This window comes from Bos indicus x Bos taurus, chromosome 2 (genome assembly GCF_003369695.1).
Source record: "Bos indicus x Bos taurus breed Angus x Brahman F1 hybrid chromosome 2, Bos_hybrid_MaternalHap_v2.0, whole genome shotgun sequence".
In the NCBI taxonomy this organism is placed as follows: Eukaryota; Metazoa; Chordata; class Mammalia; order Artiodactyla; family Bovidae; genus Bos; species Bos indicus x Bos taurus.
In genome coordinates this window covers 31619656-31639297 of record NC_040077.1, presented here as the reverse complement: position 1 = coordinate 31639297, position 19642 = coordinate 31619656, and the positions used below count along the sequence as shown (strand labels likewise).

At 39.1% G+C, this 19642-nt stretch overlaps 1 protein-coding gene across 4 annotated transcripts in view; it reads right to left on the bottom strand.

Annotated features, from left to right (window-relative positions):
• The window catches only part of GRB14 (growth factor receptor bound protein 14), a 128612-nt gene that overhangs the window by 35819 nt on the left and 73151 nt on the right, over positions 1–19642 (bottom strand). For all 4 annotated transcript variants that reach the window (XR_003514062.1, XM_027559090.1, XM_027559096.1 and 1 more), the window contains one exon: positions 12890–13046. Coding sequence is in view for 3 of the 4 variants with exons in the window: in XM_027559090.1 (XP_027414891.1) it covers positions 12890–13046 (157 nt within the window). In the remaining variant the exon portion in view is untranslated. The remainder of the gene's footprint in view (positions 1–12889; positions 13047–19642) is intronic.

The following is a 19642-nucleotide window of genomic DNA, read 5'->3' as shown; positions in this document are numbered from 1 at the left end:
GTTCATAGCCTACTTGTTCTTTCTGTATCAGCTCAAATCTCTCTTATGTTCTGGCAGTTCTCAAGACTCCATTGCCTCAAATTCTTTTATTTTGATATGTGTTCTATAACTATTTACTAATTAACTGAAAACAAACAACCACAGTTTGGGTCTAAGGGAAATAATTTAATAGGCAATATATCAAATTATCAATCTTAACTTCACATAAAAGTAAATTATTTGAATTTGGATTCTCTTCCAAAAAGAAAATAAAACAAAAAAGAGTGGAAAAACCAAGCTGCATTTGAACAGCTATGACAAACATGTCACACACACACAAAAACAGGTGTAATATGGGTAGTCACCAAAAGAGCAACAGTCTAGCTGGGGTTTTGTTGATTACACACATATGAAGCCCAATATACCAATTCAGAATGGAAAATTAAGGGATATACTATTTGCAGAAAAGTTCATAGAATGATAATACCAAATGCCAATTACTAGCATCAGGAAAATAGCCTGGTAACCTTAGGCAGAAAAAATGTCTTCAAATCAAGTGGGCAAAAAACTAGAGTATGTGGGAAAACAAAAACATACTTCTGGTACTATTCTATGGAAAATTCAGAAAACATATAAAAAGCAAACAAAGGCCAGAGTATCAAATGTAGCCACAGGTTTTTACCTCTTATACTCTTCTGGTAATGGAGACAAAACTTACTTATTATAGAATCTTTTAAAAATGATATTAAATAATTTGCTTACATTTATACATCACAGTCCCCATTTAGATGTGCCACTATATATACCATCTCCCAACCAATGCTCATTACGTTAAAGGATGAATGCTATAATAACCCAAAGAACCCTAAAAGGTCTAAGTGATTATCAGCTAGTCGCAACTTACAGAAAATTTGTGTTTTTTAAAAATGCAGAAATCAAACGAATTACAGATCTTAATAGGGAGAAGTTCAAGAGGATACAAGATGCCTAGATGGATTACTTTGAGAGGAAAAGAAAAACACTTAAAGGGGAGGTGAAAAGTGGCCAAAGACCAGCTTTGTTTTGCCAAGGCCTATTCATAAAGTAAGACATCACCACCAACACCCAAGAAAGGGAAAACAAAACAAAAGACTTGTCTAGATGGCTTCCAATAAACTTTCTGTTGACTCTTCTTCTGTAGTCTCATTATAAAGCCAAGCAGACTTTAACCAACTGAGCAATCCTTGCAAATAACTTATACTGTTTAAATAGCAAAAGAAGTGTATTAATTCTATATTTAGAGGCTTTTTGCTGTAAATGTTTGAAAACACAATATTACGAACTATCATCCAGGATGAACTCAGATACTTGTTGAGTTAACATTTGAGAAATGACTCCAGGTAAAATCCACATAAATTTAATGTGATTTTTAAAAAAACCTTACTTTTAAAATGTCATAAATTCATCAAAAATATTATATTAAGATATATTATTAAAACTTCACAGGGACTTCCCTGGTAGTCCAGTGTTAGGACTCCATGCTTCCACTGCAGAGGCCATGGGTTCCATCCCTGGTCAGGAACCAGGAGGCTGCAACCGGTGCTGCATGGCAGAAAAAAAAAAGCCACAAAACCTTCACAGACACAAGTCGATTTAAAACACTTTCTGAAGAATTTTTCAGACATTGTAACATGAATTTGTTATAATGATAAAATTCCATTCTAGGTAGAAAAATAGGAGAGAAGCCATCTTAAGTCACTTCAAAACAGCAATCAAAAGGAGAAAAAAAAGCCTCCAGAAAGAATGAAAAAAAAAAGCTATCCTAAAAAGAAAAGCTTCATATCACTAAGTTTTATTTTTGCTTCTGATAAATCAGTGAAGTCTTATGGTAATAGACTGAAATATTACTGAAAAGTGATAACTACACATAATTCTGTTTTCTATTTAATTTTCAGAAAAATTTTCTTTAAAAAAAAAACAAAGAAGTTTCTTCTGAAACTGTTTATTTAACTTCAAAGTCTTTTTAAAAAACCTCAGTCCTCCCAGAATGGAAAGTGTTCACCTGTGACCTTCTGCCTGGACTTCTTCGCTGAGTCTACGGAAAGTACAGCATGGGGATCAAATAGAAACCGAAGTCCCTACTCTTCTCATCACTAGATAAGAGAAGAAACAAAAGTGGCTTTTAGCTCTAATTCACCCAGAAAACAATTCTTTGTATACCTCTGTTACAGGAAACTCCAGGAGACAAAGGTCCTTGTACTTCTCTGTGCTAGCTAGAAACTACATACATTTTGTCAATCTTATTTTCAGATAAAAATGAACAGCATCTGAGCAAGCAAAACAGTAACTGGAGAAGCAAACAATAAAGCAAGGCTCAATTTCTAAAAGGTTCCCTAACCTAAGAAAACTACCTAATACCAATAAGATCCCCAGAAAATTGTCACTGCCAGATTCAGCTTCCCAAGAGCAATAATGGGAACATCTTGATGCTTAAGTAGTGGGTATAAGGGTCTTGCGGATCATTCCTCAACAAAGCATAACAGTCCTCGTATTAACTCAGATTCAATGATCACAACTTGTAGTATTCATAGAAAGCCTTATTTTTTCCCCAAAGTCTGCATATATATTATCTCAAGCTGACTGCAAATACTTGAAGAGTTTAGAAACAACTTCCACAAATTCTAAGTTATCCAAAGCATCCTTTAAGGACACAGAGTAAATTTCCACCCGGGCATGGCATGGCATGGCATGTGATTCCTCTAGCTCCTTTTTCAAATCTCTTCCTTCTGTGCACTTTGTAATCTATCCTTTGAACTGCTTGTTTAGTACAGCTTAGCTCAGAAGCCATTTATTTGTTTTAGACTCTAGGTTACAAAGATGCACATATGCACAGTTCCAAAATTGATGGAATTACAGATTAGACTTAATAATACAATCCCTATTAAGACAGTTGCAGAAAATGTTATAGCAGCATAGAGGATTGGTACTTGATCCAACTTGAACCTTCAGGAAGTTGTCTGAATCAAGGCTTTAAAAAAATCTCTTAACAAGTTTTAAAAATTGTGTTTATTTTTTTTTCCAGATTACTAAAATAATGTATTTCCATTACAGAAAATTTGAAAACAGACAACTCACAATCACAATCTATCTTTAAAACTGTCAATTAGGAATAAGAAATTAACATTACATTATATTCCCTTCTTGTCTTTTTCTTTGGGACAATGTGAGTTTACATGTATAGATTTTTCACATTTAGAAAACAATGTATATATAGATGTATAAACATATATACAACATTTCCTAAATGCCGTGAAAAGTGTACACTTCATTTAAATCACTGTTACAGTCCCACATTTGTCCGTACTAGTCTTCAATTGAAAAGCTGCAAAAACATGATTAAAAGCTGTATAACATCATATTATATAAATGTACTATAATTTATAACATTTCTCTATTATTATAGCATTAGGCTTCTTTTTTTCATTAATTGATACTGTAAATAATCCTGCTTGAAACAGCCTTAAATCTGTTTCTTATCCAAATTTGCTTGTCCCTTGCACCCACCTATCTGGTACTTGTGGAGAGTTGCCTGCCAGAACACAATTCACCTCTATCACTCCCAATCAGTTTTCATTCCAATCCCAAAGAAAGGCAATGCCAAAGAATATTCAAACTACCACACAACTGCACTCATCTCACACGCTAGCAAAGTAACGATCAAAATTCTCCAAGCCAGGCTTCAACAGTATGTGAATTATGAACTTCCACATGTTCAAGCTGGATTTAGAAAAGGCAGAGGAACCAGAGATCAAATTGCCAACACCTGCTGGATCATTGAAAAAGCAAGAGAGTTCCAGAAAAACATCTACTTTTGCTTTATTGACTACACCAAAGCCTTGCTTGTGTGTATCATAAGCAAACTGTGGAAAATTCTTAAAGAGATGGGAATACCAGACCACCTGACCTGCCTCCTGAGAAATCTGTATGCAGGTCAAGAAGCAACAGTTAGAACTGGACATGGAACAACAGACTGGTTCCAAATCAGGAAAGGAGTACATCAAGGCTTTATACTGTCATCCTGCTTATTTAACTTACATGCAGAATATATCATAAAAATGCCAGGCTAGATGAAGCACAAACTGGAATCAAGATTGCCTGGAGAAATAACAATAACCTCAGATACGCAGATGACATCACCCTTATGGCAGAAAGCGAAGAAGAATTAACAAAAGTGAAAGAAGAGAGTGAAAAAATTGGCTTAATACTCAACATTCAGAAAACTAAAATCATGGCATCTGGTCCCATCACTTCATGGCAAACAAATGGGGAAACAATGGAAACAGTGACAGACTTTATTTTCTAGGGCTCCAAAATCACTGCAGATGGTGACTGCAGCTATGACTTGCTCCTTGGAAGAAAAACTATGACCAACCTAGACAGTATATTAAAAAGCAGAGACATTACTTTACCAACAAAGGTTCATCTAGTCAAAGCTACGGTTTTTCCAGTAGTCATGCATGAATGTGAAAGTTGGATTATAAAGAAAGCTGAGCATCGAAGAATTGATGCTTTTGAACTGTGGTGTTGGAGAAGACTCTTGAGAGTCCCTTGGACTGCAAGGAGATCCAACCAGTCCATCCTAAAGGAATCAGTCCTGAATATTCATTGGAAGGACTGATGCTGAAGCTGAAACTCTAATACTTTGGCCACCTGATGTGAAGATTCATTGGAAAAGACCCTGGTGTTGGGAAAGATTGAAGGCGGGATGAGAAGGGGATATCAGAGGGATGAGACAGTTGGATGGCATCACCGATGTGATGGACATGAGTTTGAGTAAGCTCCAGGAGTTGGTGATGGACAGGGAGGCCTGGCGTGCTGCAGTCCATGGGGTCGCAAAGAGTCGAACACAACTGAACGACTGAACTGACTGACTCCTAGTGCTTCCTGCATCACTCTGTTTTGGGGGCTGCAGGAGGTCTGTAATTTCTTAAAAGATGTATGAGAAAAACTGGTGCCAGCAAGTATGCTGATTGTCTCAAAAGACAACTAGCTTCTGAGTAGCCAAAGTCTGCACCTAGGCATATGGGAGAAGCAGGTGTGTGTCCCTACCTGCTCTCAAATGGAAAGGGCGGCTCCACTTTATAAGGCAGAGTGTGGGATGCCTTCAACTGCTTTCCCATCTTTCCTCTCCCTGGACTATGGCACCAGGTTAGCTGTCAGTCAGCCTGGACAGCTGACTGACATCTTTGTTTTTATAGGAATTTTTAGGAAACGGCTAGCAGTTACTATTTGAAAGTGCCACGCAGTCGTCTCTTTGCAACCCCATGGACTGTAGCCTGCCAGGTTCCTCTGTCCTTGGGATTTCCCAGGCAAGAATACTGGAGTGAGTGGCAATTTTCTTCTCCCGGGGATCTTACCAACCCAGGGATGGAACCCCCATTTCTTACCTCTCCTGCACTGGCAAGTGGGTTCTTTACCACTAGCACTATGGGAGAGTTATTATACAGTTATATTTTATTTTCCATTTTAACTATAATTCCAAGTAAGCCTTGGAAGATGCATAGCAGTTAGCCAGGTAGAGATGGGTGAGAAAGGACTTCCTGAGAATCTTAACAGCATGAGTAAGGAGACCGAGGAGTAGAAACGCAGGCGACTACAGGCAGTGGTCTAGTGTATAGACTCAGAGGAGAGGAGAAGGACACAAGGCTGGGGACAGGAAGGGTCGTCAAGTCGCACATACTAAAAGCCCTGCAAAGGACCTTGGACCCAAACACAAGGTGAATCATGCCTGCGCTCAGATGGATAACTCTAGTATGAGCAGAGGCAAGAGGAAGGACCAGCTGTGAGAAGAAAGGAATTCCTGAGAAGAGAGGTGATGAGACTTGAACCCAGGCTATTAGAACACTGAAAAGGAAAACGCAGCTGGACCACGAGATGCAGATTTGACCATGAGCACTCTCTGCTGCTTTAACATTCCATTTCCTGTCTTAGTGTGCTACCAGAACCGTGCTGCCTTAATCCTCGGGTCAGGGTCTTAGGAGAGACGCATGCACACGTGTCCTAAAAGCTTCACAATTATTTCTGCTGGTGATGAGGGTGGTCACAACTCTGATGGCTGATGGGTTCCAAACAGCACAGAAGGTACAATACACATTAGTATCAGTGTCAAACATCCACACGTGTGCCTTCTTTTGCACACACACACACACACACAAAAGTGGAGTAGCTTCAAAGCAGGCTGTTGGGAAGGGTTCCCTCCCCACTGCTGTGTACTGCTTCAGTCTTAAACAGACCGCGTGGGTAGAGCTGCACATATAAAAGTGGTTTCATTAAAAGTCTCCAGTCATTCATTTTGCTTATTAAAGCCACTCTGCAGTGATATTCAGAATAGAAATCTCAGCTGTCCCCAGCAATGACTCTAAAATACAATTAATTCCACTTCCCGAGGAGTCGATAGCTATGCGCTTGAGGTATTGTGTTAATTGCTGCTGCTTCATACCAGGAATCAAAATGGGAGCAAAGCAAACATGGATCCTATTAAGTTCCAGAAGACTTAAAACTGAAGTTTCTTTTTCCCCCACCCTCCTCTTACACAATGATTCTAAAAGCAGGGGACTCCATCTGGGGAACTGCAGTGACATCCAGTGGCTGTGAAGTGAAACACACCAGTTACAAAACTTGGTTTGTTTTATAATTAGAGAAGGGGGGATATTTGTTGATTTACTGATATTTGAAATCCAATGTCAATAAAGCTGTGTGTACATCTAGAAACTCATAATAACATAACCCCAAATCAGGCAAATCAGGGATCTGTAACAAAAGCAGGATGTTGGGCTGCCCTCCATGATTTACTCTGCCTGGGAAAATTCTCGGCAGTATATATTAATAATTATGGACAGAGGTAATGAAATAATGATACTGCAGTCAAAGCTCCAAATGTCCTATTACCATTCAAGATGTGTATAAATTCAAGAACAAGTCATTTCCAAAATGATCCCCTTGCTCAGCCAAAATAAATAACTGGCTCTGCAATAAAGTGGACCAGGCTGGATCAGTTAGATTCCAGTAATTTCAGTGCTACCTGGCTGAAGGGTTATATGAAAATGTTCTTGAGGTTTCAACATTTCAATCTGTATTCATAGCATGTATGAGAGACAGAGATGGAGAGTGAGACAGACAAACCAACTACAGACTCCCCCCAAAATTTGCCTGATCTAATGGGGTGAAGAAAAAACAAACTTGCTTCCATGGAAAACATGTACACTTGAGAATCTGACAGGTATATAGATTTGTGCAAGGTGTAACTCTGGGTCAGGTATTCTATCACCGATTCTTTGTATTCGTATATGTAAAATGGAGATGAAATTAATGTACCTTGCAGGGTTACAATGAAGCTAAATACTGAGTGTCTATCAAGATGAAAGTGAAGCCTCTAAGTAGGGGCCCTGCACACATGAGATACACATTAATAGTAGCTATCACACATATACATTCATATTAAAATAAAAAGAAGTTTTCTTTGCCACACCACCTGTCACTCTCAAAATAGACTTTGGATTCAATGCATGCATGTGTGCTCAGTCACTCCAGTCATCTCCAACTTTTTGTGATCCTCTGGACTATTGCCCGCTAGGCTCCTCTGTCCATAGGATTTCCCAGACAAGAATACTGAAGTAGGTTGCCATGCCCTTCTCAGGGGATCTTCCCAACCCAGGGACTGAACCCACATCTCCTGTATCTCCAGCACTGCAGGCAGATTATTTACTGCTGAGCCACCAGGGAAGTCCTTTGGATTCGATAACCCTACCATATTTTTAATGTCACGTGCTCCTCCTCCTGACCTCAGTAATCTGCAGTGTGCTTAAATGGATCAGAAACAATAATAGTAGCACATCTAATAACAACATAGCATGTCTCTGAAACTTTCCTAAGCTTATCTGGGACATTGAAGTCAAATGAAGTGCAGAAAACTCCCAGCTGTCATGATTTCATAAGTCAAAATGTTCTTGCCTACAAGGTTTCAGGATCTCACAAACGCTAAGCCTCATATGTGTGCAGACCATGACGTGAAGATGGTACAATGTGACACGCCATCACTAGCAGAAATGAGAGATGGGCAAGGACCACGCCAGCAAACTACAGATAATTTGATGTAAACGCAAAATGAATTTGCTTAGCCTCCAAATGGTTAAAACTTGCATTTGGGTCTTCTCAGTAGTAGACTTTAAGTCAGATTCTACCACTTTCTGATGCAAAAATCTCCAGTTACCTTTTGCCTTACTCAATGTAAAAGTTCAGTCCCCTCCACAGCCTGAGGGCCCCATAGAAGCTCCATGCAGTCTCTTTCCACTACTCTCCTGACTCCCTAAGTGCCCACCTCTCGGCTGCTTCCTGAACACAAGCAGGTTGCCAAGTCCAGGCCTCCCCCCTTTATGTTCCCTTCTTCCTGAACAATCTTCTTCCATTTAAGTGAGAGAGCTGCTCCTATCTGCTTCGATCTCTACCCAAACATCACACTGTCAGGGACACCTTCCCTGATTTCCCTGCCAGCCCTAGACTCCCTACCCCATTCTCTGCCTTCATTTTCTCCCCAGTGCTAACCATTACTTAAGAGATTACCCATTTTAATCACGTGTCTCTTGTCTTTCTCTTCCCATCAGAATGCAAGTTCATCAGGGCATTGCTTTTTGTCTATTGTGTTCCTACTGTACCCCAGGATCCATACACAAAACAGGCTTGTGCAAAACAGTCAATCGACATTTGTTAACCTATTGGAAGAAAGCAATTGGGAAACGCAGAGCGGGCAAAGGGAGTTCCTAGTTTTTGTGGGGAAAAAAAAAAAAAACTGAAAATACTCAGGATTTTTTTTTTAATGTACACATACATATAGAAAGGTAGTTTACACAAGTGAACACACAGGTGAGAGATGTCAAAATAGAGAAACTAAAGAAACATTTCAGTGCTGTTAAATTGTGGATAGCATGCATGCGTGCATGCATTGGAGAAGGAAATGGCAACCCACTCCAGTATTCTTGCCTGGAGAATCCCAGGGACAGCGGAGCCTGGTGGGCTTTCGTTTACAGGGTCGCACAGAGTCGGACATGACTGATGCGACTTAGCAGTAGCATTGCTTACTTCTTGACATCTTTATTTCTAAGTTATTGGCAGTGAGCCTAATTATTTTTGTACTAAAAATATTTTTAAAAAATAACAGACTATCCCTTCACCTTTAGAATTCTGTGCATTGAAAATCCAGTATTTCTATCAGAGAGAGAGGTCAACAATGTCCCCTGAACAACATGCAGAGCTCACTAGCTGGTCACCAAAGGCTTGGCAAATGGTTTGTCCTTTGGTTCTTTAAGTCAACAAGACGCAAAGAAGATTTACAGTTCAATATGTGAGGGCCTCACTCTATTGACAAAGGACATTGTCATCTGCACAGCATATTTAAGGGGGAAACACTCCATCCTACTTGTTTTCATTTCAACATGCAAATAGCAAAAATGTTGCTTAATATCACTCTTAGGCTGAAAAGATATTGCAAGAGTATTTATAAGCTACATACTCACAAATACAATTCAAAAACACACTGGTTTTACTCTTCATGCTGAGAAAGACCACAGCACCATAAAAGTTGTTTTTGTCACACTGTTAAAGAAGTGGAAGAAATAAAGAGGAAAAAACTGTTCCTCAAGAGTTTATTTGGATAGTCATTAACTATTATCATCTGACATCTCAATGTATCCTTACAGAAATAAAGCAGTAGATTTTTTTAAAAAAAGGAAGGGAAGGTGGTAAATCTAATACACATTAGTAATTCAATAGCATTAATGTCTGCAATTTTTCTACTGTATAAAGATATTATCTGAGTAAAAACAAAGAGAAAAAAAAAGAACACAATAAAGCTTTGGGACTCAATTTCTTTCTCATAAGCTTTGGCCTAATGCTTGGTTAATGAAACCATGAAACAATATTCTCACATCTTTGATTTTATTTCAGCAGTTTCCAGAAAATACAGTAATGGAGAAATATATTTCTATTCAGTGCCTAAAAGTTTAAATTTAGTATGTAGCTCAAATTAATTCTCAATGTTCCATTTTAAGCTTCTACATTAAAAGACTTGCACAAATCTTTTTATTCCTCATATAACCTGCAGTGGTCTCCATGAACACTGCTGCTTGATTTACAGAGTAGATTTTATTACTGAACTTCAAGCTCTTTGTTAGGGATAAATCATAGTGACTGCAACTGTAAAAGATGTTTAATGATTTTTAAAGTCTCTCAAAGAGAAAAAGTTAAGAGTATAAAATACTTTTATTAGATATTATGTTAGTTAAGAGCTATATTGCTAAAAGCCATAAGTAAACAAAATAGTTTGGAATTATGGCACGTGCCTTTTGAGAGTTACCACCACACTTCTAAGAGGTTAATGATCATAAATAGAAGTTAAATTAGTTACAAATGGCAAGGAAGAAAATATACATTGGGTTTTTTCTGGCCTATGAAGGTTAGACAGCAAGTCACACAGACCAGTATAGCATACCTGCAAGATTCGAGTTTTCCTGGCAGGTATAGGCTCAGTTGGAAAAGACTCTGATGCTGGGAGGGATTGGGGGCAGGAGAAGGGGATGACAGAGGATGAGATGGCTGGATGGCATCACTGACTCGATGGACGTGAGTCTGGGTGAACTCCGGGAGTTGGTGATGGACAAGGAGGCCTGGCGTGCTGCGATTCATGGGGTCGCAAAGAGTCAGACACGACTGAGCAACTGAACTGAACTGAATAGGCTCAGCTGTGAAGATCAGCTGACATGTTATGGCCCATTAACTCTCAAACAGAGTGTGGGAGGGTGGGCTCGGGTTCAGAATCCCTGTGGGGACTATCCAAGCTTCTTTTCTGCAGATTTCCCTCTGTCCTCTCCCAAGGTCTTGACACATCTTAGGACAGCAATCTTCAAACAGCGAGTACTACAGACACTTTCTGAACTGTTTAGGGAATGCAAGGGACTTTAAATGAACCAATCACTTTCCAGAATTTTTTGAAGATGGATCCTCCTAAGAACAGGGACTTCCCTGGTGGCTCAGACAGTAAAAGCATCTGCCTACAATGCAGGAGACCTGGATTCGATCCCTGGGTCATGAAGATCCCCTGGAGAAGGAAATGGCAACCCATTCCAGTATTCTTGCCTGTAAAATCCCATGGACGGAGGAGCATGTCAGGCTACAGTCCATGGGGTCGCAAAGAGACACGACTGAGCGACTTCACTTCACTTCACTTCCTCCTAAGAACATAACTTTTCTGCCAACATCATCTCCACTGTACTTCATAAGACAAAGGCAAACTTCTCATTCAAACTGAACCTTGCTTTGGTACACTGCTCTTGGGCAGAAACATGTTTCCTTTGTTCTATGTATCAAACAAAGGAAAATGTTTATAATACTAGTAGCTAGCTATGCAAGAAAGTGAACGACACTCATAGCTAGGTATAAAATTCTCAGTTCTTTAAACAAATGGAAGGAACAAACTGTGCTGTCACTGACAGATTATTTAAAATAATTTTGATGATTTACTACTAAGTTGTTTGATATATAATGCAAAGGAGTTGGTGGTAGGCTAAGTGATAGATACCCATATCTTAATCCCTGAAAACCTGTGAATGTTACCTTACATGATAAAAAACAAAGCTTTGCATATATAATTGATTTAAGGATCTTGAAGTAAAGAGATTACCCTGGGTTATGCTGCATAAAGCCTAAGTGCTACTGTTAAAAGACAGTGGCAATGGGAGATTGCACATGGACAGAAGAGAGCACGGTGTGACCATGGAGGTAGAGAGTAGAGTGATGCAGCCACAAGCCAAGGCATGCCAGCAGCCACGAGAAGCTAGAAGAGATGAGAAACGAATTCTCTTCGTGAACCTCCAGAAGAAGTTCATCCCTGAAGATACCTTGAATTTAACCCACTGATACTGATTTCAGACTTCTGGCCTCCAGAATGGTAAGGGAATAAACTTCGGTTGTTTTAAGCCACCAAGTTTATGCTAATTTGTCACAGTGGCCAAGGGAAACTAATATAAAACTCTAAGAATCAAATGGCACTGTCCTAACAAACTCCTTCCTTTCTCATCTACCTATATGTTTTTTAACAGCAATATCTGTAAAAATAAGAAAAGGGAGACAAAATTGTTGTTAAATTCTGTCCCATTCTAGCAGGAGAAGGGAAATAGTTTATAAGTTTTTAAAAGGTATGAGAGGAAAAGCCTCTACAAGTTCACAATACAGAGATGCGTTTCCAACTGAAAATAAGACTATTTTTTATGTTTATGACTTTCAAATGTGAAGGAATTATTTATTTAAGAAAAATTTAGGGTATACACTCACATAAAGTGAAACACCACTGTGGTTATTTCCCATGGCTGTACTATAATTAATGCAAAATGTAGCTCACATTACAGCATATTTTAGTAACCTCTCAAAATTTTTCTTTGTGCTGCTGCTGCTACTGCTAAGTCGCTTCAGTCATGTCCAACTCTGTGTGACCCCATAGACGGCAGCCCACCAGGCTCCCCTATCCCTGGGATTCTCCACGCAAGAAAACTAAAAATTATTATGCAATGTATCTTTCCATCAACTTAGACTCTATGGTTTAGCTCCCAAATTTCCATAGATCATTATGGAAACAATGAGAGGTGGTAAATTTGTAATACTTCTATCTTTATTTCTATTCTTATTTTTTATTCTTATTCTTATTATTTCTATTCTAGTGCTACTTCATTTTTCTCTCAATCATCACCAACAAAAATTAAACACAAAGAAAAGGATGATTCATAACTGTCCTCTGTCTTTCCATAAGTGAAGCAAACCTTTGCCATATGATCAAAATTATAAAGGACAGAAAAGCAATGATATGGCCATGATTTTGTGTTCTTACCTAGACCTACATGAGGCAGGTGCTCAAAAAGGGTCCAGCTGTGGTCATCAATGTAATGATTCTTCAGGATCAACAGCTGGCAAACATCTCGGGCAGTTATGTCACTGGGTACCTCTAAAGCTCTGCTGGTTTCATCTTCACTGTATACTTTAATTACCTATGTAGAAATAAAAAAAAGAGAGAGAGCTGGAATAGTCTGTTTAAAATATCATTCTAACAAGTCATTGAACTTATTGGTTGAGCTAATTACAAATTCCTCATACAGTCTATTTTACATCTAATTTTCTTATACATGGAGCAAATGGTGCCCATCCAAGACTTGTTTATAACACGTCAAAGTCACTCTGTCCAACCACTTCCAATCTGTTAAGTGTGTAAACGTCAGGCTATTCAATGACCATTCAATATCATTTTCCACTACTCTGATCTACTAAAAAGCTATTCATCTCTTATCAACATTTAAAATTGTCCATTCCACATTTTAATCTGTAAATAATCCAAGTAACACAGGTGATTTATTCTCAGATATACACAAGTTGTAATAGCAGCAAAGATTTCTCTATTTCAGCTTATAGGAACTTTGGCAAAGACGGGCTAGATGCTCACAAAATCCTTTTTTCTTTTCTGCCTTGCATGTAGTTGTGTCCACAGGATTGAGATTTGGTCAACAGGATGTAAGTACATGCAATGTGACACTTCCAGGCCTAGTCCCTACAGCTCTCCCACATACTGTCCTCCATTCTCTTCCACCACCTGCTCACTGAATAGTGAAAGTGAAGTCGCTCAGTCATGTCTGACTCTTTGCGACCCCATGGCCTGTAGCCTATCAGGCTCCTCCGTCCATGGGATTTTCCAGGCAAGAGTGCTGGAGTGGATTGCCATTAGACAAAGACCTAAAGAGGAGAGCAGAGTATGGGACAGAAGGAGGCTTTGTCTCTGAATGACGACATAAAAGGTGTTCAACTAGGAATGCCTGCAAGGAATTTTGACAAGAGCAAGAAATTAACTTTTACTGCTAACTTATTGTGATTTTGTATTTATCTATTACAGCAGCTTATGTCACCCCCAAAATAAACAGAATCAGAGAAAGTTTCATGTACAGCACTCCCTTCAACATTTACCAAGTTGTGCTACATGCTAGAATTTCCACTATTAACTATAGTATGTCAAATATAAATTAAATTATTTATGAAATTACCTATGAAAATAGTATAGTAAGATCAACACACACAAATGTCCAGACGTTATAAGAAAACTCAATATAAGAAATATTCTCGCTATAAAAATGTTGACATTTAAACATTTTTAGCAATTCAAATAAATGAAAATTAAAATGATATATCAATTCTCTCCTATTGATTATTTTTCTAATTACATAAAATGACTGGAATGAAACAGTTACTCTCTTACAATGACAGAGTGTTATAAATTGGTAAAACTATTTTTTACATCTATTGGAAAGTATCAAAAGCATTAGAGAGGCTATTTCTTCAACTTAGTAATTTCATTTAGGCAAACTATCTCAGTAAATCTGTCCTAAATGTGGAGAAAATAGCTTTAGGCATAGACATGTCCTGCAAAGCATTATGTATGTTCTATCAACCTAAATATTCCACAATAAAAGAGTGGTAAACCATAGTACTTTCATAAAATGGAGTATTATAAGGTGCTTAAAAATGTTATTCAAGAAAATGACATAAGAACTTTAAAAAAAATTCTTAAAATAAGGACACCAAAGTATAAGTTATGCACAGTCTTACTGGCTGGATTGGCCACCAGGCACTGACTCATTGAACTGGCATTTTGATTGGCTTTTAGAGAACCACTGCCTAGGAAGGCAGTGCCATCAGTCTCTGTGATGCTGGCAGCTCTGCCTTCAGCTCAGCGACAGAGTAGTGGAGCTGCTGGAAACTGCTCGTCACAGCTGACTGTTAAACATTCAGGAACTCGGCCAGCCAGGCATCCTGAAATCAGCCATGGTGGGAGAATGTATACTCAAGAATACGGCAAATGCTACAAATAGGTCTTTTTTAAAGAAAAAATTTTTAGAGCCAGTTTACCCCTGCATGATTGCCTCAGCTCCACAGAGAATATATTATCTAGATGGATCAATCAATGCCCAGAGTTTCCCGGGCAACAATGACTATTTCAGAGATGGGGACATGACCTAATCAGAGCTGATCAGGGCCAATCTGGACTCATAAAGTGGGTCTTCTTTTCCACTGGGCAGGGATAGGTGTGGCTGCTACTGTTCACAAAGAGAAAGACTGTGGAAAAATAGGGTCCCACATGGAATAAATCACACCAAGAGATGAAAGAGTCCTGAGAATAACCCTGAACCCTTGGACCAAGCAATTTTGAAGTCTTTGTGTTTTAATCATATGTGTGCTATGAGGCTGTACACTTCTAGTGGTAATATCCACCTACTTATCTCCCTTGTTCTTGCCATAGACCTTCTCTAACTCCTCCATACTGCTAGAGGAATAAACTTTCTAATAGCTGATCATATCAGGTCACTCTTCTAAAATTCTTCAGGGGCTCTTCATTGTCCTAACCCAAGCAGCTCATTGTGCAAAGTCCCCATGCAAAGTGCAAATCCTCTGCTAAGTGTTTTAATATAAGGCTGGCTTCCTAGGTGGTTCAGTGGTAAAGGATCCACCTGTCAATGCAGAATACATAGGAAATGTGGGCTCAATTCCTGGGTCAGGAAGATCTCCTGGAGAAGGAAATGGCAACCCACTCCAATATTCTCGCTTGGAAAATCCCACGGACAGAGGAGCCTAGCAGGCTACAGTCCACGGGGGCGCAAAGAGATGGACACGACTGAGTGACTGAGCATGCACATGTACGTCAGCGAAAGAGTTGGCTGTTGCCCTCAGAGAGCTGAAGCACAGTGGGGAAAGCAGTATTCAAAACAAAAGAATAATTAGAAAGTAGGACATAAAAATGCAGTATGTTACTCAGTCATCAAATGGGTATTAGGAGAAGCCCAAAAGACATCCCTGGGAAAGTGATATTCAGGCTAAGACCTGAAGGAGGAGTGGGCAGTAGCTAGGCAAAAAGAGTAAGAGCATTTCAGGATAAGAGAAGTGAAGTCATACAAAGTCCCTGGGGCAAGCAAAAACTTGGCAGGTTCTAATGATTAAGAGAATCAGGGGTGGCAGGAGCAGCAAACAGAGAGCATGGTCCTAAGGAAGCAAGTCGTAAACACAGTGGTCATAAGAGGGGTGTTAAGACCCTAAGCTCAGAACTGACTTAAGAATCACTGAGATTATAGGTGGTAAACAAACTTGTGGACATGGATATATCAGCCAAGGGAAAAAAGGAAGAAGCATGAGGGGAAAAAAGAATCTAGGAAATTCCAGTATTTAATGGTGAGTTAGAGTCAAGAAGTCTGAAAGATGAAGTGAAATAGAGAACCAGGGAAGTGGGGCCCCAGGAAACAAAGCCCAAAGAAGTCCCTGAGAAATTCCAGTATTTAATGGTGAGTTAGAGTCAAGAAAAGTCTGAAAGATGAAGTGAAATACAGAACCAGGGAAGTGGGGCCCCAGGGAACAAAGCTCAAACTCTAGCACACACCCAGCTGCATGTGTGTGCTCGGTTATTCAGTCGAGTCTGACTCTTTGCAACCCCGTAGACTGCAGCCCGCCCGGCTCCTCTGTCCATGGAATTCTCCAGGAAAGAATACTAGAGTGGGTTGCCATTTCCTTCTCCAGAGGATCTTTCCGACCCAGGGATCAAACCCACATCTCCTGCACTGGCAGACAGATTCTTTACCACTGAGCCACCTGGGAAGCCCCTCACAGCATGCGTACCCCCAGCAAGTCAGCCTATGGAACAGGTCACTCTGACCTTAGACAAATATGATATATATTTGCTACTTCTTCTATTCGCTCATGAGGTATCCTCTACTTGAAATCTTTGCTCCAAACACCAACAACATGATTTATTTGGCAAATTCCTACTTATCATTTGGCTCCAATTTCCATAGCACTTCCTCTAGAAAGTCTTCCTTGACTGCCCCTGGCTTTGTAATGTGCCCATTTCAGTACTCTTATTTTATAATTTTCTATTTGAATATCTTTCTCTTCAACTGTATTAGTAAGCTCCTTTAAGGAAAATCTATTTACTCACCATTTGACATGATATCCCAGGGACTGAGCGCAAGTAAATGTATGGCTTAATAAAGATCTTTGGAACAAATGAATTTTGTACCCGTGCAAAATGTTTTGCACATAATACTCAATGCATATTTTTAAATTTTAATTTAGAAAAAATTTTCTGTTACAAAAGTATAAATTGATCAAATTTTAATGCTTGGGAAATTAAAATTCTTCTATTTTTCTTATAAATAATCCTAGGTAAGAACTGACAATATTGCCATCAGCTGACAGTTCTGAGTTTCGAAGTCACTGAGGCAGCTATAAGGTCATTTTATATCAGAAAAACTAAGAAATAAAAATCTGGAGACACTGCCAAAATCAGATGCAAGTGGCTGAGCCCTCAATTCAATTCCTTTACTTTAGGGTTAATATGTGTGGCTCACTAAGATCCCAAGATCTATTTGGAATCTCAGTGTTTCCTGTGATTGCAACTGGGTAGGCTGTTGTTCTTATGTCTGTGTCTTCAATGCCTTCAGACAAATCTCAGCATCACACAATTGATGAGGTGCTAAGAGATGCCGTCCACTATGCTGCTGTGGCCAAGCAGTGGTGGGAGCATTTGCCAAAAGCAACATGAAGATGACCAATCCTGAGAGGACAAGAAGATCTGACTTGGCGCTGCTCCTTCATGTGAAACAATGATAAGGCGCCATTTCAGTACCCTCAGAGGCCACTGCCCACTCCATGCCAGGGAACGAGGGATTGGGAATGAGCTGGTGGCCATTGGACAGGTTCCCTGGACTTCCTGACTACCCCCATGCTTTCTTACAGTAAACTCCCATCACGTAGGATAACAAAGCATGCCTCTTATTTTTCATGCTCTGTTGTTTATATCAGAGGAACTACGAAATGAAAATCTGGAGATATTCTGAAGTCTAAGCCAAATTTAAGAAGAGAACAAGAACAGAGCAAGAGGTAAATGTTGGGGAAAATGAAAACAACATCTAACCAACCAGGAAATGCCATTAATCTCTTCAGTTGACGTTGCTACAAATTTTAAAAAAAAATAAAGTTGCCAAGAATTGAGACACATAAATTTAGAAGGACAAGGCCAATTTAAATTTCTGGAATAAGTGCATGTACTCATTTTTTAAGTAAATAACACTTGTTAGAAGAAAAACTCAATATTTTTGCTTGAACTTCATTTCAAATCCTTCTTTTAAAAAAATAGTTCCATTTAATGCTGACATTTGTCCAAAATACACATTTATCTATGAAGGATAAAATTACATTTTTGGTTGATATTCCACAGTCCCTGTCATCTCTCAGATCTATTCAGTATGTATGAAAAACTCCTTACACTACCAATGGAGAGGCTTTGTTAAAATGTCTCATTTTTGTTTCTACTTATTTCTCCTTGAAATATATGAAAAGGGGAAAGATAATCTAACCCTTAACTCTTTAGTAGGTTGAATATGCCCCTTGTCAATATTATTATTACACTAAACTTTCCTATTTAAGAAAAATATCAAGTCATAAGTGAAACTACATGACTACTACAGATTTAAACTAAGGTACAAACTTTTGTGATCATACAAAAACCAAATAGCAGAGTTGCTCTTAAGAATCATTAGAGCTAAACAGTGGTATCCTATTTCCTCCACATACTGAAAGATAAAAACAGAGAGATATGGAGATCATATAATCATGCTATTTAATAAAGGGATATTGTACATTTCTAATTGAGTGAGTGAGTGAAAGTCACTCAGTCGTGTCGGACTCTTTGCAACCCCGTAGACTATACAGTCCACGGAATTCTCCAGGCCAGAATACTGGAGTGGGTAGCCTTTCCCTTCTCCAGGGGATCTTCCCAACCCAGGGATCGAACCCAGGTCTCCCGCATTGCAAGCAGATTCTTTACCAGCTGAGCTATCAGGGAAGTCCTTGTAGTGGCCCAAATCCTCAACTTTCTATATAAAGTAAAAAAAAATAGGATAAAAAGAAGTCATATCAATTGATCCATGAGATCATTTGCAATTGTATATTAGCAAGAAGAAATCCTCCTGGAACCCTAAAGAAGAACAGGAACTGTCTTTGTCTCATCAATGAGCAAACGCTTGATTAGCAAGAAGACAAGCATTGATAAGATCTGTCTATAACATCCTGCCAGGATGAACAGAGAGAGCTCCGGAGGACAGCCAACAATGTACACACAGGCTGTGTTGAGGAAGCCCTCAAGTATCACTATAATCCTGACAGAGCAGCCTTGGCCTTTAGAGTGGTTTACAGTTTAAACTGCTCTGGGAGCATGTGGCATCCAGCAATGAAAACGTAATATAAAGACCCAGTAGCCCCTGCAAGAGGACATGCCGGCATGTGGATGGAGCAGCTCTCTGTTTTGGCTGACATCCTTATCAAGGCAGTTTATATACTTTACACCCCAACTGCCCTAGACTGGCCCTTCATAAATAAATAAGTGGAGGCAAGAGATTAAAAAATTAACATAACTCATTTTGACATCAGGAGACACAACAATGTTCAAATATATAAAAACAGCAAGAAATGGTTAACTTCAGAAAAGATCTGAAAGCCTAGGGACTAAAAGAGATGAATGACTTAAAACATAAGACGAAGACTATCAGCAAAAAGT